The sequence below is a fragment of the Eschrichtius robustus genome, chromosome 9 (assembly GCF_028021215.1).
Source record: "Eschrichtius robustus isolate mEscRob2 chromosome 9, mEscRob2.pri, whole genome shotgun sequence".
NCBI lineage: Eukaryota > Metazoa > Chordata > Mammalia > Artiodactyla > Eschrichtiidae > Eschrichtius > Eschrichtius robustus.
In genome coordinates this window covers 16441840-16469461 of record NC_090832.1, presented here as the reverse complement: position 1 = coordinate 16469461, position 27622 = coordinate 16441840, and the positions used below count along the sequence as shown (strand labels likewise).

At 38.8% G+C, this 27622-nt stretch overlaps 1 protein-coding gene across 1 annotated transcript in view; it reads right to left on the bottom strand.

Annotated features, from left to right (window-relative positions):
* Positions 1–16666, bottom strand: part of PPIL4 (peptidylprolyl isomerase like 4) — a 35271-nt gene extending 18605 nt beyond the window's left edge. The window contains exons 1-9 of the mRNA XM_068550878.1: positions 16535–16666; positions 10483–10550; positions 10331–10395; positions 9815–9932; positions 9073–9215; positions 8471–8567; positions 7611–7727; positions 2837–2961; positions 934–1000 (exon numbers count right to left, since the gene is read on the bottom strand). Of these exons, the coding sequence (XP_068406979.1) occupies positions 934–1000; positions 2837–2961; positions 7611–7727; positions 8471–8567; positions 9073–9215; positions 9815–9932; positions 10331–10395; positions 10483–10550; positions 16535–16604 (870 nt within the window). The 5' untranslated portion in view covers positions 16605–16666. The remainder of the gene's footprint in view (positions 1–933; positions 1001–2836; positions 2962–7610; positions 7728–8470; positions 8568–9072; positions 9216–9814; positions 9933–10330; positions 10396–10482; positions 10551–16534) is intronic.
* Between the last annotated feature and the right edge of the window lie 10956 nt (positions 16667–27622).

Genomic DNA, 27622 nt, shown 5'->3' with positions numbered 1-27622 from the left:
ATAAAACAGCAGGACAGAAGGCTATGACATTCACTAGGTACATGATTTTAAACAAGTCACACTACCACTGTGTGTCTCAGTTTACTTATTTGGAGAAGGAGGACAGTACCTATCTCAGAGTTGTGAGGATTAAATGCAGGTCAAATAGCATAATGCTTGCTTAAAGAAAATTACTTGAGTAACATAAGCTATCATTCCTATTACAGATCTAGAAAGTACCATCTAATCTCATACTCAAGTTTTACTTATAAGGAAGATAATGCCTAGAAAGAAGAATTCTAAATAAACTGCCAAATATCATAGAATAGTTGGTCAATGACAGAGCTGAAATTAATATCTAGATCATAACACCCAGATTGGTTCTCTTTCTATTACTCAATTATTATATCTACCTAAATAGCACTGAAAAATTGTTTATAGAATGTGAAAAACTTTACCTAAAACTTTAAAATTTTAAAGATACATTCATGTAGGTTGAAACTGAACCTGAAACTGAACTGAGCCTAGAAAGAAGAATTCTAAATAAACTGCCAAATATCATAGAATAGTTGGTCAATGACAGAGCTGAAATTAATATCTAGATCATAACACCCAGATTGGTTCTCTTTCTATTACTCAATTATTATATCTACCTAAATAGCACTGAAAAATTGTTTATAGAATGTGAAAAACTTTACCTAAAACTTTAAAATTTTAAAGATACATTCATGTAGGTTGAAACTGAACCTAAAGTAAAGATACATACATTAACATTGATAGATGTTAAATTTATCCCCTATTTGAATATTACAAAGTTATTTTTCTTGGGTGCCTAAAGAAAGGGCAAACTAATTTTCTAATCTTAGAGACCAGAAAAAGTTCTATACATTTTCACACTTTAATACCATAGACCAAAAAAAAATACAAATTGAATATATCTATATTATGACCTACTTTTTCAAATTCAATAAAAGCATAACACAGGGATTCTCCAGTCTTCCAATCCCGGATAACTTCACAACTGAAACAAAGTTTGGAAAAAAGTGACTTTAAAGAAAAAGCATTCACTCTTACTCTTCAAAAGTAAAAAACAAAAGAAGCCAAAGTTAAATTCACAGAACTATATTTCTCCAAATTTCTTCAATGATAATTATTTTTTTAAAAATAGTTCACCACTCTAGAAACTAAATTATCTAGATTCTACTATAAATGCCCTATCTAGGCCTACAATCCTAAATTCCCAAAACACTGAAGGAAGAATAGATAAAAATATTTAATTTTCCTTTGGCAAAGGGAAATTACTGCTAAAAATCCTTTTAAATGGTAATTTATTTCTAGTCCAAGTACAGATGAATTACAGATTATCTAATGTCACTGTAGAATAATGCACACACATTCATACATATACACATGTTTAGTAAACTTACGATTTGGGATTTTTGAATTTTAATATAAACCAAGCTCAAATGTAATTGCATAAGTCTAGCTATGATACAGAACTAATCCATCTTAACCAAGTGAAAGGGCCAGTAAGGTGGAATTTAAAGCACCTGGCTTAATCATTTTTCCTCATGTATCTCAAGTCTCATTTTAAACACATGAAATGAAACAGGGACAAAAAACATTGTGAGAGAAAGGAAAAGTAATCACATTATAGCATATGGTTCAGCTGTTACAATATTTAAGTATACATTAAAATGTAAATATTGAACAAAGATCTAACCAAAATTATGATACAACCAAAGTAGTAGGCAGGGAGAATGAAGAGGGCAGGATAGAAATAGAGGTGAATCCTCATCTTCCTTAGCAAGAAGTTAGAATATAATGTCTCCAATTTAAAAATAAGAAGTAGCAGTATAGGAAATATTTTTATAAAGATGATATATTATAAGTGAGTAGAGGAATAAAGTCAGGTAGTCTTTTATAGAAAGATTTTCCTTTCAATAGAAGAATAAAGAATGGCTTCATAGGGCTTCCCTCGTGGCACAATGGTTGAGAATCTGCCTGCCAATGCAGGGGACACGGGTTCGAGCCCTGGTCTGGGAGGATCCCGCATGCCGTGGAGCAACTGGGCCCGTAAGCCACAATTACTGAGCCTGCGCGTCTGGAGCCTGTGCTCCGCAACAAGAGAGGCCGCGATAATGAGAGGCCCGTGCACCGCGATGAAGAGTGGCCCCCGCTTGCCGCAACTGGAGAAAGCCCTCGCACAGAAATGAAGACCCAACACGGCCATAAATAAATAAATAAAAATTAAAAACAAAAAAAAGGTCAACAGAAATTGATGCATGACTTTAAAAAAAAGAATGGCTTCATAGAAGAAAAAACATGAAATGAAAGGAAATTCTAAACTTAAAATATTTTTTAATCAATTACAAAATATTCCCCTTTCTCACAGAAACACTAGCTTCATAAACTTTTGCATTAATAATACAAGGAAAATTAACCAAAAGAAAAATTTTAGAAAACTTATATTCAAATTAATTTTGACATAGGTTGCTGGTAATTCTAGGGAAAATTTAAATGAGATAGCTATTTAAAATATTAAAGAAGAATACTACAGAACTAGACTTAAACTGTTCCATTCACTTCCTGTTTTAGAGTTGAAAATGTCTGTGCTGGGAGTGAGAGAATCACTCAATGTATAATGCATACACACACATTGCAATATATACACACACATATATCTACGCATACACATTTACATACATGTTTTTCTTCCCTACTGTCCAACAGACTCATCTGTAAAACTCACCCGTATAAAATTCACCTAGAGTTCACAGACTCATCAAAAATGTTATTAGAAAACCACCAACTAATACCTAGTTTTTCTAAATCTTTCACTAATTCTAGAGACTACCTTCTTATTGGCCCAAATCTTGAGAATATTATCTCCAGATCTTCATCTGTGGTCACTGGGTTCAATTTACACACAAAGAGCACATTTTCTGGAGGTTTAATATCTGCATCAGGTAGGTCTCCCACCTAAATGATAAATAAACAAGAATATAAATCAACTCCTTTATTTAATTCGCATTCTAAACATCCCGTATTTAGCCCACAATGCTGATTCCCTGAAATATCTAAATTTACATTATAAACTACAGGCTCAGGAAAAGAAATCTTAAAGATTTCAAAATTCAAACCTCCATGCTTCCTGGCAGTAACAATATTAATAGCCAAAATATTTACCCGACCCCTACTTTGTGTGAAGACCATGTTTGGCACTTCATATACACTACTGCCAATTCTTAAAACAACCACGCAATTTTCATTTTACTTTTCCATAAGTAAAGTAAAATTCAAAAAGGTTAAATAACTAACTTGCCCAGGGCCACACAGTTGTAAGCAACAGAGTTGGGATTTGAACCCCGGTCTACCTGGCTTCAAAGTCCCAATTTTATCTCCGCTTTTTCTTTCTTCACGTATTTAATATATTTTTGAAAGAATTGATGTAAAGTATATCTAAGTTATGAAGCATGAAAATAAAAACACCCATGATGCCACCAACTAGCTTAAGAACTAAAATGTCCCCTGATTCCATTATCCCTCTGCCTCTCTCACCACAAATGAGTCTTTTGGTTTTCCTTTCTGGCCATTCCCTTACAGATCTTTATAGAGTTTTGCAACATAAGTGTATACCCCTAAGTAACATATTGTTTAGTTTTACTTGTTTTTAAACTTTTGAAAAATACTGTCATGCTGAATCTAGCCTTCGGCAATAAGTAATGCCCAATTCTTCTCCACATTATTGCTCAGTATGGAACACCAACAATTCCTGGATAGTGTTTCTAGCTTTTTAATCTCACCCTCACTATCATCTTCTACTTCAGTCAAACCAAAGTCAACTTCATGGTCAACTACTGTGCTGAGCTGAGCCCACCACTTCCTACTAAAGAACTAGAGAAGATGACAGTAAGAGAAAACCATGATATGATGATGGTGTTGTTCTCCTTGTGGGAAAAGTATGTTTACCATGAGCCTTTAGATGGGGAAACAATATTCCTTCATACATATATTCAAAAACTCTCAGAGATGATTTCAGGTAAGATTACCATATAAAGTGTTTCCTCTTGGATAAACACATTAAAAAAGAGAGAGAGAAATCTTGGAAATCATAAACAGTAAGAAGCAACTGAGCCAGTAAGATCTGCTCAGTGTCTCTGAAGTCTATCAAAAGATAGCAATAACCTATGCCCAATAAGCAGCATTACAACATATATGGGGAAGAGCAAATCAGTAAAAATCCCAAAAGGCACCTATAATGGCAGAAATACATCTAAAGGAAGCACAAATGAGAAAAAAAGTTAATGAGTTAAAAAAGAACTTGTTATACTACTTAGTCAAAGATAACTTTAAAATACTACAAGGAAATTTAAAATATTCATAACAGCTATGAAGGTCAAAACAATATTGCAAAACACTAGCTGAATTACCATTACATTATACACAAATAAATAAAAACCGATGTTCTTAAAAAATAGAGGAAACTTGTTAATTGTGAGAATTGAAAGGACACAGGATCACGTAATGGAACAGCTAAAATCCAAAACACTGACAACACCAAGTGCTGACAAGGATGTAGGACAACAGGAAGTCTCATTCTTGCTGGTGTGAATGCAAAATGGTAATTCAATTTGGAAGAGAATTTGGCCGTTTCTTACAAAGCTAAACCATAAAATCGAGCAATTCTGCTCCTAGGTATTTACTCAAATGAGTTAAAAATTATGTCCACACGAAATTCTACACACAAATGTTTATAGCAGCTTTATTCATATTTGCCAAAACTTGGGAGCAACCAAGATATTTAATAGGTGAATAAACAAACTGTGGTAGACCCATATGAAATATTATGTAACAATCCAGAGAAATGAGCTATCAAGCCATGAAAAGACATGGAGGAACCTTAAGTATACACTGCTAAGTGAAAGAAGCCAATCTGAAAAGGCTACACACTGTATGATTCCAATTATATGACATTCCGGAAAAGGCAAAACTATGCAGACAGTAAAAAAAGATATTGGTTGCCAGGAGTTAGGGGGATGAACAGGTGGAGCACAGAAGACTTTCAAGGCAGTGAAACCATTCTGTACAATACGTGGCATTTGTCAACACAAACAGTGAATCCTAATGTAAATTATGGATTTTAGTTAATAATAATTTATCAATATTGGCTCACCAACTGTAACAAATGTACCACACTAATGCAAGATGCTAATTAAAAAGGTAAACTGTTGGGGAGGGTGAAGGGAGTACATAGGAACTCTCTGTACTTCTTGTTCAATTTTTCTGTAAATCTAAAACTATTCTATAAAATAAGTTCTATTTATTAAAAACAAAACAAGAAAAGGAATCCACAAGTCCACATTGATAATGAATATATGATAAGTAGCGATAATAAAGGAGTGCTCTTCCTTACAACAGAAGGCAGGCTGACAAGTGTGGAAAAAATGGCGGAGTTGGGAAATCACCACTTTGCACCCATCAGAGTCAAGATTGGTTCAAGCAATAGTCATGGATGGCTAAGAAATCCAGAGGGACAGTTTGACAAGGAATAAGATATCTGAAGGTCTCAAAGTGCCTTGCTACAGATGGCTTATTAGTTGCAAGGGGAAAACAGAAACTATGCAGTGGAGACCCCAAGACAATGGATTACCTTGACCAAGTGATCAAAATGAACACCTCCCAATGAGAGGCAGATGGATATTATCCACCTCCAGATGTGACATCTGAGAAGGATACAATGTCACCTATGTAGTACTCTGGCTATGGGTGTATCTATAACCTGAATCTTAATCACAAGGCAACAGCGGATAAACCTAAATTGAAGAATATTCTACAAAATAAATGACCTGTATTCTTCAAAAATGTTAATGTAATGAAAAACAAGGCAAGTTAAGGAATTCTTCCAGATTAAAGAGATTAGAGCAACATGACAACTAAATGCAACAGATGATCGATCATGAGCTGGATTCTAGACTGGCAGGAAAAAAAAAGCTATTAAAGGATATTACTGAAGTAACTGACAAAACTGGAATGTAGACTGTAATTTCTATCAATTTTAAAGTTCATGATTTTGATATCTGTACTGTGAATATGTAGGATAATATTGCTGCTCTTAGGAAATACACACTAATGAAAGAGAAAAGATATCTGCACCGCAATTTCAAATGGTCCCCCCAAAATAGTATGTGTCTATGTGCATGTATAATCAGAGACAGAGAGGGAGAGGAGAGAGAGAGAGAGAGAATGATCAAAGCAGATGTGGCAAAATGTTAAAAATGGGTGAATCTGGGTAAAAGGTATATAGAAGTTGTCTGTGTTATTATTTGTAATTTTTCTGTAAATTTGAAATTATCTGAAAATAAAAAGTTTAAAGAATGTTAACCCCTCTTATTCTGGCATAAACTTTCTATACTTTGTTGATGAAAGCTCTGATGATAAGCTAATGTTCTTTCCCTTATAAGTCACTTACTCTTGCTGCCCAGGTGCTCAAAGCATTTTTCTTTTAAGTCCAGTAATTTTCTTAGAATTTGCCTTGGTGTTGGCTATTCTGGGTCAATATTCTCAGATAACACAGTGTGCTCATTAAACTGTGCACTTTTAATTTTTTTTTAATTCAGTAAAGTTTTCTTGAATTATAGTCTTTAGTATTTGTTCCTTCAGACTAGTGATGCTAATACGAATTTTAGAACAGGTAATGAACCTGAAAGCTCTACTATATAAAATAATGATAGTAATAAAAACTTAATTATTATCTATCCATTCCAATATTATTGATAAGCTACTATGTGAAAGGTATACCTATTCCACAAAAATAAGAAATGGAAAAAATGCCTAGTAGGTCAACTAATCATGTACTGAATAACTGTTCCCCAAACAACTTCATATTGCTAGTAATACAGAAAAGAGTATACTTTAGACTGTTCAATTTCTGCCCAGGTTTTATCCTGTACTTAGTATTCTACTATTTAATCTCAATACTTGAGATGTACAAAGAATTATTCTCTAATATACTTAAAATTCAGTCCAAGAAACTCTTTAAAAATGAGATGAGTATAAACAACTGAAATCCAATTAATATTTGTAAGCTGAATATCCACTTCCCATTTTTTTAAAAAGGCACTTGGCACTATATTAATAGTGAAATCAAATTTGTTTACTTTCATATGTGTTATTATGTCATACAAAATTTAATCCAGAAAAAAACTCTTAGCTAAATTTTTTAATATTTTAAAGACTATCAAAAAGTCAGGGGGCTTCCCTGGTGGCGCAGTGGTTGAGAATCTGCCTGCCAATGCAGGGGACACGGGTTCGAGCCCCGGTCTGGGAAGATCCCATATGCCGCGGAGCGACTAGGCCCGTGAGCCACAATTGCTGAGCCTGCGCGTCTGGAGCCTGTGCTCCGCAACAAGAGAGGCCGCGATAGTGAGAGGCCTGCGCACCGCGATGAAGAGTGGCCCCCGCTTGCCGCAACTAGAGAAAGCCCTTGCACAGAAACGAAAACCCAACACACCCATAAAAATAATAAATAAATAAATTTTAAAAAAAAAAAAAAAGTCAGAAATAAACTCACAATGAGTACGTATTAAATATACTGCTGAACAACTATTTGAAAAAAGTAATTATCTTACCATTTCTAGTAGAATAGCTTGAGTTTTGGCCTCTTTTTCTGCCTTTATTTCTTCTACTTCTTCAGCCGATCTTCCTTTGAAATCATCAATTTCTTCATCTGCTCCTATTCGACCACTCTGTAAGGCAGAAGTTACTCATATATATATTTAAAGAATAGAAAAATCTAAGAAACATGAGAGACATTTGCTTTATTCTTAGTTCCATCAAATGTGTTAGAACATTTGTGTCACAAATGTGCAACAAACTTACCTCTGAAAATTGATTTAGATGAATTCAATAATACTAGCCAGACTAGGCATCTAATTTATTTTTAAATCAAAATAAACATTTATATAGGAACTATCTGGTATCCAACTAAGTGCTGAATACAGAAGATAAATGGTCTTAGAAATTAAGCATTAAATCCCAACTATAAAGATAAATTCAGCTTTGAGGAAGCCTCATACGCAGAAATTTTTACCTTAAAAGATGTGAGGGAAAAAGTCTCCATTATGCCCCAGAAATTTCTGGGTTCTAGCCCGGCTCAAAAGTATCCCCAGTTGAAAAGTTCCTTCACAAGCTGATAATTTAACTTAGCCTTAAAGCTACACTCCTATCTAGAGTTAAGATATAAGAGAAATATTTCCCCAAGGTATTCATATAAGCTTCCAGAGCTAAGGAAAGAATATTAGGGAAATAAAAAGATAGGTAGAAAAATGAGTATCTCCCTGGAAGAGAAAAAGAACTCTAAACTTGTCCTAGTATTACTGATCAAGCAAGATAATCATTCTGAAGAAATAAGTTTTAATAAGGTAAAAAGCAAATTTTATGCAAAACATTAATACGTATGTACATTCAATCACAAGAAGACTCTACTTACATCTAGTTGTTCCCTTGTAGGTTCTGGTGATCGATCAGGAATTAACAGATCAGGAGGATCATCAAATGGATCATCTAAAATCACTGTATGATTTATCCTTACAAAATAAATCCAAGTCAAATGTTACATTTATGTCATTTCAGAATCCATGTTTTACTTTTTATAAAAATTATAACAAATATCTTAAGTATCTCTAACACCAAAAAAAACCATAAGCTCTTAAATTTTACTGCACAAGGATGTTACTAGTGTACACTTCCACAATTAGTGTTACTGTTTTTGATTGTTTGATATTATATATTATATTTATTACTCTGCATTACACTACGATGTAATATAAATGACTAAATCTTAGTAATTTTGTCGTATCTCTCAATAATCTGCATTTTTTAAAAGCTAAAGGATTAATAATTCCTCCCAACATAAGCATTTATAATTAGTACAAGTATTTTTTAAAATAAAGGTCTTCTCTATTATAAAGATTCTTATAGTCACATTTTAGAATTATCCAAAAACCAGTCCTACATATGCCATCCCCATTACCTGTCAAACATCACATATAAAACATTCTAGTACATTTCAATAGTAAACTGTAACCATACCTGATATCTTGATATGGTACAAAGTCCTTATCAACAAAGGTCTCATTAATTTTCTTAATTATGTCCATGCCTTCTGTCACCTCACCGAACACTGTATGAACACCATCAAGGTAATCTAGATTATCTCCTGTTGTAATAAGAAACTATATAGAAAGACATAGAATAAATACAAATACATATATAATTCAAACTGAAATCAGTTACAAAAGACTACATTAATTGCATGAATTCTCACCTACTTGTCACTACTACTAAGTATAAGGCACAAAGCTTAAACATAAAATATCAATAAATACAGATGCTCTGATTGTTTAAAATACTTGAACAAGCCAAATCTCAGTTTTTTCACATGTAAACTGTGAGGAAAAAAAAGCATCTACTCCAATGGGGCTGTTGTGACAATGAATGAAAGGTGCTCAACATGACCTGTTTTGAAATAAGTAATAAACACTGAAAGGAAACGGGCCACACTGTGAACAGTGATATTCCATGAATGGTGGGATTGTAGGTAATGTTATTTTCATCTTTGTGCTTTTCTGTATTTTCTAAATTCCTCCCAATGGACATGTTTTACTTTTAAAGGAACAAAATAATAAGGATTTTTTTAACATAGGAAAAAATAGTGTCATGTTTTTCTTCTAACAAATATCTTTGATTGAAATTCTCTCATTACTAGATAGTTTACAAAGATAATTTTGTGGGTTCCCTACAGCAAAACTCATCTCCTCACCCATTTCCTAACCTGAGATCCATGCTGATCACTGCCATTGTTCACCATGGACACAGTGCCCTTCTTCCTGTGCTTAATTCTTGGCACTTTTTCAGCATCGAAAAAGCTTGCTTGATCACCATACAGTTGACTAAAAATACATATAATAAGGTTATAAAATATAAGTATACTCAACATGAAATATAAAACTACTAGGGTTACATATAGGGCACTAGGGTTAACATATAAGGTTACCATTTGTTTTTGGTTTTTTTCGGCTGCACGCATGGCTTGCGGGATGGAACCCGTGCCGCCTGCAGTGGAAGGGCAGAGTCTTAACCACTGGACCGCCAGGGAAGTCCCAGGTTACCATTTCTTTATAGAAATGCCACTATGATTCAAAATATTCCTTTTATTTGCTATAGACATTTATGGAACTTGGGAAAAATCTATATTTGAACCATATTTTAAAATGCAGACTGAAATATGCTACTTAACATTGTTAAGAGCCAATTCTATTTTTACTCATTTGAAAATAAAAGAACTTACCCAAAAACTGACTCTCCTCCACGGCCAGTCCCTGTAGGATCACCAGTCTGTATGATAAAATCCCTCTATAATATATAGGATACTTTGTTAATTCAGAGAGCTTGCTAGATAGTTCCAATAACAAAGAACATGACTAATATCCACCAACTCACCTGTACATTGTGAATAAGGCAATAATTGTAATATTTTATTTTGCACAACTTCAGGAAATTCAAGCAAGCTGAAAGAAAGTAAATAGTAAACTTATCACAGTAGTTCACAAATATATTTTTAACCACGTAAAAGCACAGTTAGTATAGTTTAATTTCTAAACTACCATACAGAAACTTCCTCCCCAAATGGTCAAATGTCCAAAGCCATTGAAAAAGGTAGTAATCCTAGAAAAAGGCAATATGTTTTAAATTATCACCTTATTCTCTTTTTCTTTTGATTTCTTGGGCATCTGAACTATATAGAAAACTGAAACTTATCTGGGATAAGCAATCATTTGTTGATGAATTGATTTTTTGTAAGAGAAAAAAAAAACTAAAGAGGACACTATGATTGGAAAGGATCTAGCAGAGTATCTGAAAATGGGTACAGATTATTTATATTAGAGAAAACAAAACATCTGGGACCATTTTTTTCACAATGATTAAATAGCCATTCACAAAAATCCATATACTTATCATGTACCATGTTTTTAAAATAAATTCACTCATTTATCCAATAAACACTGACTGAGAATCTTCTAAGTACCTGTCACTGTTGTTAGGTCAAATGCCATTAATTCTTGATCTCTGCCCTTAACAAGTTTATAGACTAGTTGTAGAGAAGCATGCTAACAACTTCTCAAGGCACTAAGCTAGAAACCAAACAGACAGAAAGACATATGAGGCGGTCCCTGCCCTCAAGGAGCTTACACTAAACTAGGGTCCTTACACCTGAACACAAATAATTACAATAGTGGGCACACCTGATAATACCATCTGTGCACCTAAATGGTACAAAGTTTAAAAGTGGTTTTAAATATGCCACACAAGTTGAAAAGAGATTGTTTCTGGCTGGGGAAATGAGAAGACATCCTGGAGGCTTAAGGGAACATTAAAAGAACTGGATTGGCAGAGAGTAGAGAGTGGGCATTTCAAGCTGGGAAGACATTATGAAATACCCTGGAAGTGGGAATTTAAATGTTTTGGGGAGAGTCCAGGAGACTAGTCGAACTTCTATAACCTCTCCAGTGACACAGAGGAATAGAGGATTAAAAAGCTGGAGAGGTAAGATGGAGCCAAGTTATTGGAGGGTCTTGAATATCAGGCTTTTGATCATTTTTCTAGAAAAAAAAATGTATTCCTGGAGTTACTGTTAAACATATAGGAATAGTCCTTTAACTAGAAAACAAAAATAATGAATCTAAGTAGTGATCAACAATGGTTGCCAAAATCTTTAGGTGAAAAGCTAATGGGAACACTGTAACAGATATATCAGGTAGACAGGCCTGAACCACTAACCAATTTTAACAACACAAAAAGATCCAACCAGACATCAAGTGCCTCCTGAATGTGATGCAGTTGGAAGTACAGTCTATCTGATATGAAATATTCTTGCCAAAAACATTAAACCTGAATCTGATCAAGGCTCTGGATCTAAGTAGAAATTCATGAGAAATAGAAGGGATAGAAGAATATATTAAAAGATACAACAGGGATAAAATCAGTCAAATCCAAAATGAGAAAAATTCTACAAATGACCCAGATTCTTTCTCAAAAACTTTTCAGGGAAAAAAGGGGGGCGGGGGGAACTTACAGATTAAAAGATATTTAAGAGATGTATCAACCAATATAATATATGGACCTTCTTACAAGACTAGACTAAACACACTCTTATCATACAATCCAGCAATCATATTCCTTTGCATTTACCCAAAGGATTTGGAAACAGGTCTATGCAAAAACTTGCACACGGATGTTTATAGCAGCTTTATTCATAACTGCCAAAATTTGGAAGCAATCAAGATGTCCTTCAGTAAGTGAATGGATAAATAATCTGTGGTACAACCAGACAATGAAATATTATTCAAGTCAAAAAGAACTGAGATATCAAGCCATGAAAAGACAGGGGAGCCTAAAATGCATTACTCAGTGAAAGAAGTCAATCTGAAAGGGCTACATCCTGTATGGTTCCATTTGTATAACATTCTGGAAAAAGCAAAACTATGGAGACAATAAAAGATAAGTGGTTGCCAGGAGATGTGGGGGAGGGGAATGAACAGGCAGAGCACAGAGGATTTTTAGGGCAGTGAAATTACTCTGTATGATACTGTAATGGCGGATACATGTCACTATACATTTGTCCAAAGCCACAGAATGCACACCACCAAGAGTGTACCCGAACATAAATAATGGACTTTGGGTGATAATGATGTGTCAATATAGGTTCATCAAATGTACCACTGTAGTAATAAATGTAAAGTATGTACAATGTTACATGGTAGAAACATTACAAATGTATTACAAATGTACCATTCTGGTGGGAGGTACTGACAATGGCAGAGGTCTGTGCACTGGGGGTAGGGGGGATATGGGAAATCTCTGTGCCTTCACCTCAGTTTTGCTATGAACCTTAAAGTGCTTTAAAAAAATAAAGTCTTAATTTTAAAATGGGGTGGGGGAGAACCTATAGATTAAAAGATATTTAAACCCCTGAAGGTTCTGAACAGGATATGGATGCAAACAAAACGATTCATTTGCTCAATCACTTAACAGAGAGGGTGGTAACAGGACGATTGCTGATACTTATCATGTGTGTAGCTGCCCAACATGTATTTTTAAGTAAACATTTTTGTTGAAATATAATGCACATACAGAAAAGTGCACACATCACAGCATACAGCTCTTTAAATTTTTGTAACATGAAAATCTGTGTAACCGGCAACTACATCACCATTTAGAAAACTGCCATCACCCTAGAAGGCTCTCTCACACACCCGCCCAGTTAATAATTTCCCAAAGGTCACCACTATTCTGATTTCTATCACCATACATTAGTTTTGCCTGCTCTTTAATTAATACATAAATGGGATAATATACTACATACTCTTCAGTGTTAGACTTTTTTCTCAACATAATGAGAAGTTTTGTGAGAATTATCCATGCTGTTTCTTGTAGCCATACTTCATTCATTTCACTGCTGTGTATTATTCCACTGTATGGATATACCTCAGTTTGTATATCTGTTCTGATAGCGAAGGGCAGTTGGGTTGTTTCCAGTGTCGGGCTATCACGAACGATGCTGGCACGATTCGTATACCCAGCGTCTTTTTCAAACCCAGGTTATGAGTTTCGTCCCCCCAAAGTAGAAATCAGAACTCAATTATCCACTTCCCTGGCAGCAGTGGCATGTGACCTCGGCTCCGCCAGTTAGACATACCTACCCATGACTTCACTTAAGGAGCAAATCATGAGGAAGCAGCTGGTAAGACTGGCAGAGAGTGACCAAGAGACTCTGCCCTTCCAGGGGCAGAGTGGCAGTGGTGGTGCCCTGTGGACGACACCTGCGATGCCAGCACCAGATGTGGCATGTCTCACCTTGAGGCAGTCCTGGGAGGTCCCCAGCTATTGTTCCTGGCTCCGTGCCCCAAACTTTGAAGACTTGTTCTCTTACCAGGATTCTTTGAACCTCTTTATTAAACTCCTATTTTGCTTAAAGAACCTAGAGTGGGTTCTATTACCCATGAAGAGAAGTACTATTAGAACAAAACTAGATAAGCCTCATTTGACTAGTATGGGAACAGGAGATGTAATGTCCCTTTTACAAATATGGACAAGTCCATAGAGTCAGACTGCCTGAGTTCAAATTCTGTATGATTCATGAGCTCTATGTCCTTGGGTAATGTACTCAACCTCTCTGTGCCTAAATTTCTTCATTGTAAAATAGTGGTGATAATAAAATGCAGGTCAAAATGTTAAAAAAAAAAAAAAAAAAAAAGATATTTAAGAGGGACTTCCCTGGCGGTCCAGTGGTTAAGACTCCACGCTTCCAATGCAGGGGGTGCGGGTTCCATCCCCGGCGGGGGAACTAAGATCCCGCAAGCCGTGGGGTGTGACAAAAAAAAAAAAAAATTTTTTTAAATTTAAACATCCAGTGGAGTGGGGCTATAAATGAAACAACTGTTAAACGAAGCTGATCATCAGCACATGAGGGTTCATTTACATGATTCTACTTCTGTATATGTTTCAAGTTTTCTATAATAAAAAGTTTTTTAAAAAAAGAAAGAAAAAGAAGGGAGAGAAGGAGGGAGGAAAAAAGAAAAATAAGTCTGGATATATTTACTCTAAATTGATAAGTAGTTACATATAGAAGTAGATATCCAATCACATGCTTACAAATATATACAAATAGGGTGGACTTATGTTTTTAGTGTCCCAAGCTATCTTTGCAGAAACACTGCTTGGCCATTTTGTCTGTGTTAATTAGGTGACATAACCCTGCCTCCCCTTTAGTCTCTCATAGTTCTACGGAAAAGGCCCACTCACTTGCCAGGTGCTGCTTCACATGGAGAGTGTCAAACTCAAAGGAAAGCAAATCCAAAAGATGAAAAATACAATTCCCTATAAAATCCTGTGTACCCCCTGGTCCTGCCATCCTTAAAGCTTACCCCAGTAACATGAGGCAATCAACTGTTTTCTTTAAGCCAGTTTGTGTTGAGTTTCTATCACTTGCACAAAGAGTCCTAATACAACACATATATTTGCATTACTCAATATAATGAACCTTTGGTGTATGCCCTCAAAGTGTCAGGCACTGCACTAGGTGCTCAGGATATAGAGATAATTAAGGCACAGTCCCTATTCTCTTAGAGTTTACATTCTTGAGAGGAGACCAAGACTTGCAAATAATTCCAGGCAAATAGGTAAATCTATAACAAAATATGTACTGTGATTTATAAAAAACCTGAGACAGAACACAAGAAACCAATCGAACTCTGCTTAGGGACACTGGAGAGTTTCACAGAAGAGATCATGCTTGATCTGAAAGTTGAATAATAAGCAGGAACTTTGCCAAAAGGACAACAGTGGAGAGAAATGTGGGGTAGAGGCAACAGTATGAGAAAGGCATAGAGGTATGGTTGAGTGTTGAGGGGTGGCGATAAGTGAGCGTGGGATAAAGTGTAGCGCGTCAGGAGGCACTCATGGTACCCTATTGCAGCTTGTTTCATCTTCTTTCATAGACTGAATTCCAAGGGGGCAGGACCCTGGTTGTAACTAAACTCTCCTGGTCTCCAGCTTCTCCCCACTCTGAAACATTCTCCGCACTGCTACTTATTATCGTCCTAAAACAAGAAGTTTGCCATGCCTCCATCCTGCTCTTAAACCCTTCAAAGACTCTGGGCTTCAGTAGGGTACACAAGGCTATTCACGACCTGACCTAACCTAAAAACGTATACAACCAGACTCGCAGTCTGCCATTCCACGGCCAAGCCACGCGGATCTACTTGCTATTTCCAGAAAATTCCAGGCAAACAAGAAAACCCTCGCTCCCACTCATCTTTCAAAGAGCTAGTTCAAGTGCTCTCAATTCTTTGCTAGCTTTGCTTCTCCCCGCCCCCTGCCAAAATTACACCCTCCTCTGGTTTCCATGGCAACTTACACATTCTTCCACTACAACGCTTAAGAAATTAAATGGGTTGCGGCGCCTATTTCCCCCAATGGAAAATTAGACCCTCAAGGACAAGAGGCCCATCCCACGGCTTGGCACAAAGTCTCGCATAGTGAGCGATCAATGAGTGTTTGCTAAGGTTGGGTGCACACCTCCGGACAGCCCTTCCTCCAACCACGAGGGATGCCCACACTCACGGCTCCAAGCCCATCCTCCCTGCTTTCATCAGGATATACTGATTGCACACCAAGGAGTACTGCTTGCGTTCCTCTGACTAGTGAAAAGCAGTAAAGCCGCAAAAGCTATGGGCATTGTATATGCTGCATTACACACACACACACACGCATTTAATAACCACAAGCACCCGCCACCCGGACCCAGCACCAGATGCGGAGAAGGGCTGCTCCTCAAAAAAACTTTTCAACCAAGGCCCGCTAATAAAACAGCGCAGTCGCGGGCACCATCAGCCCAGAAGCTCCAACCAGTCCACGCGGACCGGGCAGAAAAGGCAAAGTGGGGAAAGCAGATAGCTGCCCGGCGGAGAGGTGAGCGGGGCCCGGGCCTCACCGCGCGGCCGCTCCTCCGTGTACAAGTCGATGACGACGTCGCCCAAGGTGGTCTCCAGCAGAACCGCCATGGCGCCCGCTCCTCCTCTGCAACAAACCCCAGGGGTAACAGGCGCAGCCCGACGTCAACTACGCCAGGCGTCACCCTCGGCGCGACGCATTTTACGTCATCCCTCCGGCGACAACGCCCCCTTCCGGGAGGCTCCTTTGGGCGGGTCTGGTCGGTGCCCCGCCTCGCCCGGCTGTCGGGCGGTGCCGTGGGTCTCGCCCATGGCGCGGCCCTTTTGAAAATCGTCCTTAGCTCTTGGCGACTGGCGTGGAAGCCTGTCACTCAAAGGGGCTTCTGTGAAGGATTTGTGCCCCATCCGAAGAATGGGGGGCTTCCCTGGTGGTGCAGGGGTTGAGAGTCCGCCTGCCAATATAGGGCATACGGGTTCGAGCCCTGGTCTGGGAGGATCCCGGATGCCGCGGAGCAACTAGGCCCGTGCGCCACAACTACTGAGCCTGCGCTCTAGAGCCCGTGAGCCACAACTACTGAGCCCGCGTGCCACAGCTACTGAGGCCCGCGTGCCTAGAGCCCGTGCTCCGCAACGGGAAAGGCCGCCGCAGTGAGAAGCCCACGCACCGCAATGAAGAGTGGCCCCTGCTCGCCACAACTAGAGAAAGCCCGCGCGCGGCAACAAAGACCCAATGCAGCCAAAAATAAATAAATAAAATAAATAAATTTATAAAAAAAAAAATGGGGCGCTCTTGCACTGTTGGTGGGAATGTAAACTGATACAGCCACTATGGAGAACAGTAGTGGTGCCTTAAAAAACTAAAAATAGAGTTACCATACCACCCAGCAATCCCACTACTGGGCATATATCCTGAGAAAACCATAATTCAAAGAGAGTCATGTACCACAATGTTCATTGCAGCTCTATTTACAATAGCCAGGACATGGAAGCAACCTAAGTGTCCATCAACAGACGAATGGATAGAGAAGATGTGGCACATACATACAATGGAATATTAGCCATAAAAAGTAACGAAATGGAGTTATGTGTAGTGAGGTGGATGGACCTAGAGTCTGTCATACAGAGTGAAGTAAGTCAGAAAGAGAAAAACAAATACCATATGCTAACACATATATATGGAATCTAAAAAAAAAAAAAAAAAAGGTTCTGAAGAACCTCGGTGCAGGACAGGAATAAAGACGCGCAGACGTAGTGTAGAGAATGGATTTGAGGACACGGGGAGGGGGAAGGGTAAGCTGAGACGAAGTGAGAGAGTGGCATGGACATATAGACACTACCAAATGTAAAATAGATAGGTAGTGGGAAGCAGCTGCATAGCACAGGGAGATCAGCTCTGTGCTTTGTGTCCCCCTAGAGGGGTGGGATAGGGAGGGTGGGAGGGAGACGCAAGAGGAAGGGGATATGGGGATATATGTATATGTATAGCTGATTCACTTTGTTATACAGCAGCAACTAACACAACAATGTAAAGCAATTATACTCCAATAAAGATGTTAAAAAAAAAAAAGAATGGGGCGGACCTTTCTTTAATGCTCCCCTTCGCCGCAGGGGGAGTGGGGGGGAGTCGACCGTGGCGCCACCTTCCCCTGCCCTGTTGGGGCAACTACTCGGAGTTTCCTAGTTGGTCTCTTTTTATCTCCCAGAATCAGAAACTTTAGGCCTTAAAGGTAGAATTTGCTACCCAGAAAGATGGTTAACAGGGAGTTATTTCCTGGCTAATTGTGTCTAGGGAAAAGACTATACCTGTTACAGCAGCAGATGGTGGGTGGGTCCCTAGTGCAACAAGCTAAAGATGGTAGGCTTCAGCCTGTATCTCTACTGGTTTTATCAGTGCTCTTGATGAAATAAGAGAAAACAATTTTAAGGCAAGACAAAGAAGTTCAAGATCAATGATTGTAATAGTGTAACTCTAAATGTGAGGAGAAGCAACAAGAGGGAACATTTCCTGGACCATAAGGGACTAGTAAGACAGGCGGTCTAGAGGCTTTGGGCTACTGTTAACAGGGTCTAGTACAGTAATAGCACATTGAATGGCCTATCATTGACGGGAATGAGCATTCCTAGCACCCCCGGGATAAATTTGTCATGAAATGCCTCGCAAACCTTGGTTGAAATTAAGACCTAAAGGGAAGGGATTGTAAAATAAAAAATGTTGCCCACCATCCAGTTATACAAGAATCAAGTCATTAGGCGCTGCAGTCACTGGCCTATAATACACCTTGAAAGGAATTCAGGGCGAAGATCAGGATGAGGCACTTTGTGCTCTGGGAAAACTGACAGAACTGGCCATCAGTTAGATATTTTCAGGAGAAAATTTCATGAACCCGGTTTCTTGCATCTTCTCACACTTAGAAAAGCACTAAACCCGTTAACTAAGATATTTGTTCCTCTCGAATAGCAGTAACCTACTAAGGTGATTGATTTCACGTACCCCTTCACCAAAATCACATATATACTGGCCTCCGCCTTTACCTCTTCAGAACAGTTCTCAGAGCTCTCTGAGAGACTATCTCCCAGGTTATAATCCTCAGGTTGGCTCAAATAAAATTTTCCATTTATTTCATAGGTTGACTATTAATTTTTTCATTGACACTCTAACTTAGAAGACTTATGAAACTACTTTTGTCTTCCTTTGAGGGTTTCCATGAAAAGTTTATTCCCCAAACTCTCCTGGTCAAGCTGACCACTCTTTTTTATGTCATTTTATACACACTTATAACCTCCAGTAACTACATTTCTTTTTTTTTTTTTAATTTTTTTTTTTTTTTTTTTAATGGCTGTGTTGGGTCTTCGTTTCTGTGCGAGGGCTTTCTCTAGTTGTGGCAAGCGGGGGCCACCCTTCATCGCGGCGCGCGGGCCTCTCACTATCGCGGCCTCTCTTGTTGCGGAGCACAGGCTCCAGATGCGCAGGCTCAGTAATTGTGGCTCACGGGCCCAGCTGCTCCGTGGCATGTGGGATCTTCCCAGACTAGGGCTCGAACCCGTGTCCCCTGCATTAGCAGGCAGACTCTCAACCACTGCGCCACCAGGGAAGCCCTCCAGTAACTTCATTTCTGACTAAAGACCAAAGTTTTTATAGTCTACAAGGCCTTACATGATATTCTGCCCCCCTCTTCCCGTCTTCTCTCTTAGTCCCATGAGGTCACACTAGACTTTGCTATTCTTTGAACAATATGGGGCAGGGGGTGGGGTGAGGGGTTCTGCCTGAGGCCCTTTGCATTGCTGTCCCATCTGGTTGGAACCCTCTTTCTCCAGTTACTTGCATAGCTCTCTTTCACCTCCTTTAGGTCCCTTGCTCATATGTCACCTCTCAGTGAGCCCTTCCCTGACCACTATAATTAAAGCTAACCTGGGACTTCCCTGACGGTCCAGTGGTTAAGACTCTGCACTTCCACTGCAGGGGGCACGGGTTCGATCCCTGATCGGGGAAGCTAAGATCCCACATGCCTCCTGGTGCGGCCAAAAAAAAAGTTAACCCCACATACGTACACTTTTATTTTTCTACATAGTGCTTTTTACCATCTAACATGCTAGTTAGGAATTTGTTTATATTTGCATGTTGTTACTAGAATGTCAGCTCCAGAGGGAGAGCCAATTTTGTCTGTTTTGTTTACTGCTCTATCCTTAGTGCCTATGACAGCCTGCCACATAATAGGTGAATAATTATTTGTTGAATGAATGAATATTGGCAATTAATTAAAGAAATGCAAATTAAAATAACAATGAAATTGTTGATGGAAATGTAAAATAGTACAGCCACTTGGGAAGAGAGTTTGGCATTTTCTTACAAAGCAAAACATTACCTTACCATGAATTCAAGCAATCACTCACCTAGGTATTTACCCAAATAAGTGGAGTCTTATATCCACACAAAAACCTGCACACAAATGTTTATAGCAGCTTAATTCATACCTGCCAAAATTCAGGAGCAACTGAGACATTTTTTTAATAGGTGAATGAATAAACAAACTGGTTTAACAAGGTGGAATAAACATCCATACAATGGAATATTATTTAAAGATCAAAAGAAATGAGCTAGCAAGCCATGAAAAGACATGGCAGACCTTAAATACATATTGGTAAGTGAAAGAAGCCAGTGTGAAAAAGCTACATACTGTGTAATTCCAACTATATGACAACTACTCCTTTTCTGATAAAGGAAAACTATGTAAACAGTAGAAAGATCAGTGGTTGCCAAGTTTCTGGCAGAATGAGGGAGAGATGAGTAGTTGAAACACAGGGATTTTTAGGGCAGTGAAACTATTTTGTATGATGCTATAATGGTGGATATTATGTATTTGCCAAACCCCGAATAACTGTACGACACAAAGAGTGAACCCTATTATAAACTATGGACTTTAGTTAATAATAGTGTATGAATATTGGTTTATCAGTTGTAACAAATGTACCAGACTAATTCAATATGTTAATAATGGGGGAAACTGGGAGATGGAGGAGAGGGTATATAGGAACTCCCCATAATTTCTCCTCAATTGTTCTTTAAACCTTAAGTTGCTCTAAAAAAATGTGTATACAGAAAAAGAGATTTACCATTTTTCAACTTTTACTTAAGTGATTCAAAAGATAAACAGTCCTAAATATTAAATTTTACATATATACCACTTAACATATTTTATGGTTTTATGGTTACATTTTCCATGATTATCTCTAAATACTGAGTCCCCTGAGATAGTCAGCTTCCACTCCTATCCAACGCCATTCATATAAAAACCTTAACCTTACTATAGCAGGGGCTTAGATCCAGGGGCTTTTGAGAACATTTTGGTTGGCTGGAAAGCAGGACATTCCGCCCTCTCTGGAAGCAATCTTCACCTGTTTCTTCATCTGCCTGTCCTTGTCAAAGACTTTAATTGCTTTCTTTTTTTTTTTTTTTTTGCCATTTTATTTTTTAAAATTTAATTTAATTTATTTTTTTATACTGCAGGTTCTTATTAGTCATCAGTTTTATATACATCAGTGTATACATGTCAAGCCCAATCTCCCAGTTCATCCCATCACCCCCTCCCTCCCACTTTCCCCCCTTGGTGTCCATACGTTTGTTCTCTACATCTGTGTCTCTATTTCTGCCTTGCAAACCAGTTCATCTGTACCATTTTTCTGGGTTCCACATATATGCATTACTATACGATATTTGTTTTTCTCTTTCTGACTTATTTCACTCTGTAGGACAGTCTCTAGATCCATCCACGTCTCAACAAATGACCCAGTTTCATTCCTTTTTATGGCTGAGTAATATTCCATTGTATATATGTACCACATCTTCTTTATCCATTCATCTGTCAATGAGCATTTAGGTTGCTTCCATGACTAACTGCTCTTTCTTTATTGTGATTATTTTAGCATGACCTTTTCAGTAGATATTGGTATAATGTTTTGAAATGTGGGTTTTATTATTACTCACACATGGTGAGGACAACAGATCCCAAGAGGAGAGGGGACACACCATGCCGTGAAGGACCACATGGGAAAGCACCAGGGTGGGTCAGGAGGCAGGAGGAGCAAGAAGAAAGCATAGACTGAAGTCTTTACTGTGGTTTCTATGGAGAAGGCAAGACAAGGCAGCATAAGCAGGATTAGCATTGGCTGGTTTGAATAATTTCAGTGGGCTCTGGGGTTTAGAGGTTATCTCTAGTGTTCTGGTACTTGGCCCTGGGATGATTAGGGCAGAGAAATACTGTCTCCTGGAGTTTAATAAAAGCCTGATAGTGGAGGTGATTTGGAGTATACGCTCTAGATTGGTTGGTTTACATATGAAAGGCAGGCTCACAGGGGAGCAGTTTACTGACTCAAGAAATTAGCTTAGCCCTGGGAGTCTCTCTTGGGTCAGCCAGGCCCCAGACAACAGAGCATCCAGAATACAGAAAGTAAGAAAATATAGTTAGGGCTTCCCTGGTGGCGCAGTGGTTGGGAGTGCGCCTGCCAATGCAGGGGACAGGGGTTCGATCCCTGGTCCGGGAGGATGCCACGTGCCGCGGAGCAACTGAGCCCGTGCGCCACATCTGCTGAGCCTGTGCTCTGGAGCCCGTGAGCCACAGCTACTGAGCCCGTGTGCCGCAACTACTGAAGCCCATGTGCCTAGAGCCCGTGCTCCACAACGAGGGGGGCCGCCGCAATGAGAAGCCCACGCGCCGCAATGAAGAGTGGCCCCTGCTCGCCGCAACTAGAGAAAGCCCGCGTGCAGCAACGAAGACCCAACACAGCCAAAAATAAATAAATAAAATAAATTTTAAAAAAAGAAAATATAGTTAATACATATAGCTTATGAAGTTGCCCATAATTTTGCCACCAAATGAGGTAGAAGATGATAAAGTGCAGCTCCTGTGTTCTAGGGACTCAAATAGAGTGAAGCTTGACTCAAAAGAAGAAAATGCACTCCCAAACACTGGAAGCCCAATGAAGGCAGAGAAAAGACATCCTGCAATCTGTTTCTGCTTCCACATGGAGGCCCCTTCCATTCCTAAAAAAGTCTTAAAAGTTCAAAGAAGACAAATAAAAATGCAGGCTTTTGCTTCCCGGGTGTCTGTACATAGCTTGTCTTTGTATCAGAGCACTCTCCTGTGTTCTGCTTTAACAGACAACAGCTGTATGAGGAAGACAGTGTAAATAGAATACAAATTAAATTGGATCTCTATGGCCTAGGTTTTGTACATACAGAAACTGCATGGTATTTAAATTATTGTTTGTCTCTAATGATGTATGCAGTTTCTTGAAAAACAAACCCAAAAAAAGTCTTAAAAAAATTTTTTTAAAAAAATGCAGGCTTACCACAAAACATTACCTACTTAGCTGTGTTACTGAATATAAAATCATCCCTAAATAGGCTCTCAAAAGGATTTCTACCTCCACCATTGAATTCTTCCTGCAATATTTATCACAGATGTCCTATATTTTTGAAATCGCATAGTATTTTTAAATATTTTGGATGTTTATATTAATCTTTTATTTCCAGAATTTTTATCAGAATACAAATCAAACACTGATTTACAACTAATTTAACATCCTTGGACACAGATGTCTCTGCATGCTTTCAGGTTGTTGGAATCAGTTAGCTGGGGGAGCAGAAAGCAGGGACGGCCTCTTTGTCCTGGGGCCCCTCTGGCTACAGTTGTGGTGGAGAAAGAGGCAAAGATCTCCCACAATTTCCTGTTTCTTCATTTCTCTCAACCCAGATCATGTTCTTAGAAAGTCAATTGAACAGAACACTTTGTAATAATCTCTATAAACATATAACAACAAAGAAAATTATGACTTTTACTTTTTAAAAAACTTCTATGAACCAATAGAATGTATTAATTCAGAATACCAGGGTTAAAAACCACAGCTCCATCACTTAGTATCCTGTAACTCAGGGCAAAAAGCTTAATCTCTATAAATGCACAGAGAATAAGGGTACAGTAAAAGCAGTTTTAAAATATCTTAGGAGAAAAATAAGATAAAATGTGTAAATGGCTCTGGAGATGTAAAAGGAATATCTTTCTTGATTTCCTTTTTATCATCTCCTGGGGGTCTTCAGGAAGTTCAAAAATGTGTAGTTGAGTAACTCTGGAAAATAATGGAGTAGACTGTGTTGCAATAGAAATGCAGTGACTCACTCTCTCCCAGAAATTGGAAACAGATACAGATTATGTCCCAGACTTCTCTTTGGTGCCAAGCCTGCTTTTTGATTACAGAAAAAGAGGAATTCAACTTTTGAGTGTGAGAATAATAAAAACAATGGGATCAGTAGTTTTTGCTTTTTTTTTTTTTGCCACACCGCGCCAGCATGCAGGTTCCCTGACCAGGGATCAAACCTGTGCCCCCTACAATGGGAGGGTGAAGTCTTAACCACTGTACTGCCAGGGAAGTCCCTAGGATCAGTTGTTGAAAAAGGAAATACCTCAAAGTTTGGAGTCAAAGAGTACTATTTTGCATGAAAATAGAGATGTATTTTTTATACCTCATATAGTTATCTATGTATTAAATTTTTTAAACAATATCTTCTGCTATACGAAAGATTATCTTCAAGAAACTTAAAGCATGTAATGTACACAGAAATACATTGGGTTTCTATAGCCAAACTGAACTCTTTTGGAGACAAACAAGTGTAAGAATAATGGATGGTCAAAGGGGAGGGCTCTGTGAGTGACATATAGACTACGTCACTCACCTTCCCCAACTACTCTTTCTTTCAAATGTATTTTGGAAACTTATACATATATTACTAATTCAAATTACACAGATCCACATATGTCATATGTTCTGACCATTAGATTCGATTTGGTTATTTATTTATTTATTTAGGCTGCACCATGTCTTAGTTGCGGCATGCGGACTCTTAGTTGTGGCATGCATGTGGGATCTAGTTCCCCAACCAGGGATTGAACCCTGGCCCCCTGCATTGGGAGCGCAGAGACTTAGCCACTGGACTATCAGGGAAGTCCCAGATTCGATTTGTTTTTAATCCCAGAGGTCTGAAACAATGAAAAGGCCAGTGGTTGCAGTTGGAACCCACCAGTGGGTGAGGCTTCATTGCAGAAACCACTTGCCAGTTAATAATGTTGTTGGGTATCTCATCGTAGGCAAGGAATTAGTTGAATGACTGTAGTTTACCATACAACAATTTTGGCCAAAGATTTTGTGGTTTACCCTAGCTAAAAACGCAGGCATGGGGGGAGGGGTTGATAAAAGAGGAAGAGGAGCTAAGAGAGAAACAGGTTTCTTTTTCATGTCAAAAGTTTTATTTTTTGGGACTTCCCTGCTGGCGCAGTGGTTAAGGCTCTGTGCCCCCAATGCAGGGGGCCAGGGTTCAATCCCTGGTCAGGGAATTAAATCCCACATGCATGCCACAACTAAGAGTTCACATGCCACAACTAAAGAGCCCTCGAGCTGCAACTAAGACCCAACACAACCAAATAAATAAATAAATATTTTTAAAAAAAATAAAGAAAGACTGTTTCTTACTCTCCCTGAATGGCAACATCTCCAAGTTCTTCTCAATCAATATGCAATCCTGTTAACCTGAAATGTCTGAATTCTTGGCATTTTCCGTGTTAACCTTAAAAATAAGCCAGTTACTTTACCAGCAAAATGAGTTTATTCAGGAATAGCAGAGCAACTGCAGTAAGGGACATGAAAACTAGATGAACCATAGGTTAAGTTGGAGGACAAAGGAGAGGGACTTGCTTTTATAGAGAAAAGGGGGGAGGTTAAGATGGACTGTTTTGAGTAGAAATCCATTGGAAGAGGGCAGGAGTTCAAACTTCTCATTGGCTGAATGTGGCAGTTTCTCATTGGCAGGCTACTGCTGGGTAAAGATAAAATCTTCCTTCTGCTGGAGTATTTCAGTAAGCCTCTTCCTTTTGGACATGCATGGTACCTCTCTCTGTTTGGGGTCTGCAGACCAAGGAGTGATCATGCATGAGAGCTCCCCCTCCAGTCCTTCCAGATTTCATTTTATTTTATTTTTAACTTTTAAATTTAATTTTATCATTTTTTCTTCCAATTTTATTGAGATATCATTGACATATAACACTGTATAAGTTTAAGGTGTACAGCATAATGATTTGACTTACATACATCATGAAGTGATTCTCACAGTAAGTTTAATGAATATCCATCATCTCATATGTATACAAAATTAAAGAAATAGAAAAAAAATTTTTTTTCTTGTAATGAGAACTCCTAGGATTTACTCTCTTAACAACTTTCGTATATAACATACAGCAGTGTTGCCTATATTTCTCATGTTTTACATTACATCCCTAGTACTTATTTATCTTATAACTTAATTTATCTTATAACTGGATGTTGTACCTTTTAACTGCCTACATCCTAGTCTCCCTCCCCCCATCTCCCAGACTTTCTTTTCTTCTTTTAAAAAATTAACTTATTTTATTTAGGCTGCGATGTGTCTCCGTTGCTGCGCGCGGGCTTTCTCTAGTTGCAGCGAGCGGGGACTACTCTTCGTTGCGGTGCTCAGGCTCCTCATTGTGGTGGTTTCTCTTGTTGCGGAGCACGGGCTCTGGGCACGCGGGCTTCAGTAGTTGTGGCACGTGGGCTTCAGTAGTTGTGGCTCGTGGGCTCTAGAGCGCAGGCTCAGTAGTTGTGGTGCACGGGCTTAGTTGCTCCGTGGCATGTGGGATCTTCCCGGCCAGGGCTCGAACCCGTGTCCCCTGCATTGGCAGGCGGATTCTTAACCACTGAGTCGCCAGGGAAGCTCCAGACTTTATTTTAAATGGGGTTTCTTTCGTTTCATTTCACATTTGCTTTAGAGGGTTTCATCAAAAAAAAAATTTTTTTTAATCTGAAAGAGGGAAGAAAATCTATCATCTTCAATTTATAGATTAATAAGCTCACTAGAAAAGTCCTGAGAGCCCAGGTGGCCTGGCTTCCAGTGGAGTGTTGTGCCCTCGCGTCTCCAGTGATCCGCTGAGTGCTGAACTTAATGCGGGGTTGAGCCTCAACCTTGTCACAGTAAATCACTGGGGAACTTTAAAAACTACCAGTGCTCAAGCGGCTGCCCAGACTAAGTAAATCAGAAACTCAGGTGTCCCGGAAGATACCAGAATCAGTAATTTTTAAAAGTGCTCAGGCAATTCCCAAGTGCAACAAAGGTGAGAAGTACCGATTTAATGACTCTGCCCCTCTAAACGTGATATACCTTATTTTCATGTACAACAGTGTTCTGATACATTACCATTATTTTCACTTTGTCGATATATGTAAACATATACACACAGAGACATACCTATGTACACATACAGTATATACTAATTCAAAAGTAATGGCAATGAAAATGTTTACACTCTTTTAGTTGAGGAAACTCTCTCCAAATCAGAGTGCCGGTCTAATTACGAAATCAGACCTTCTGTTGACTTGACCCCACCCCCGATCGTTGTTTCGCGGCCCCGAGGCCTAGACCTCCGCAGCTCTCGGAGCCTTCCGGGTCCCGCCCCGCCCCGCCCCGCCCCTCCCCGCCCCGCCCCGCCCCTCCAATCCCCTCCCCTCCGAAAGGCCCCGCCCCTCGGGCCAGCTCGGCCCTTACCTCCCAGCCGCCCCCCCCACCCCCC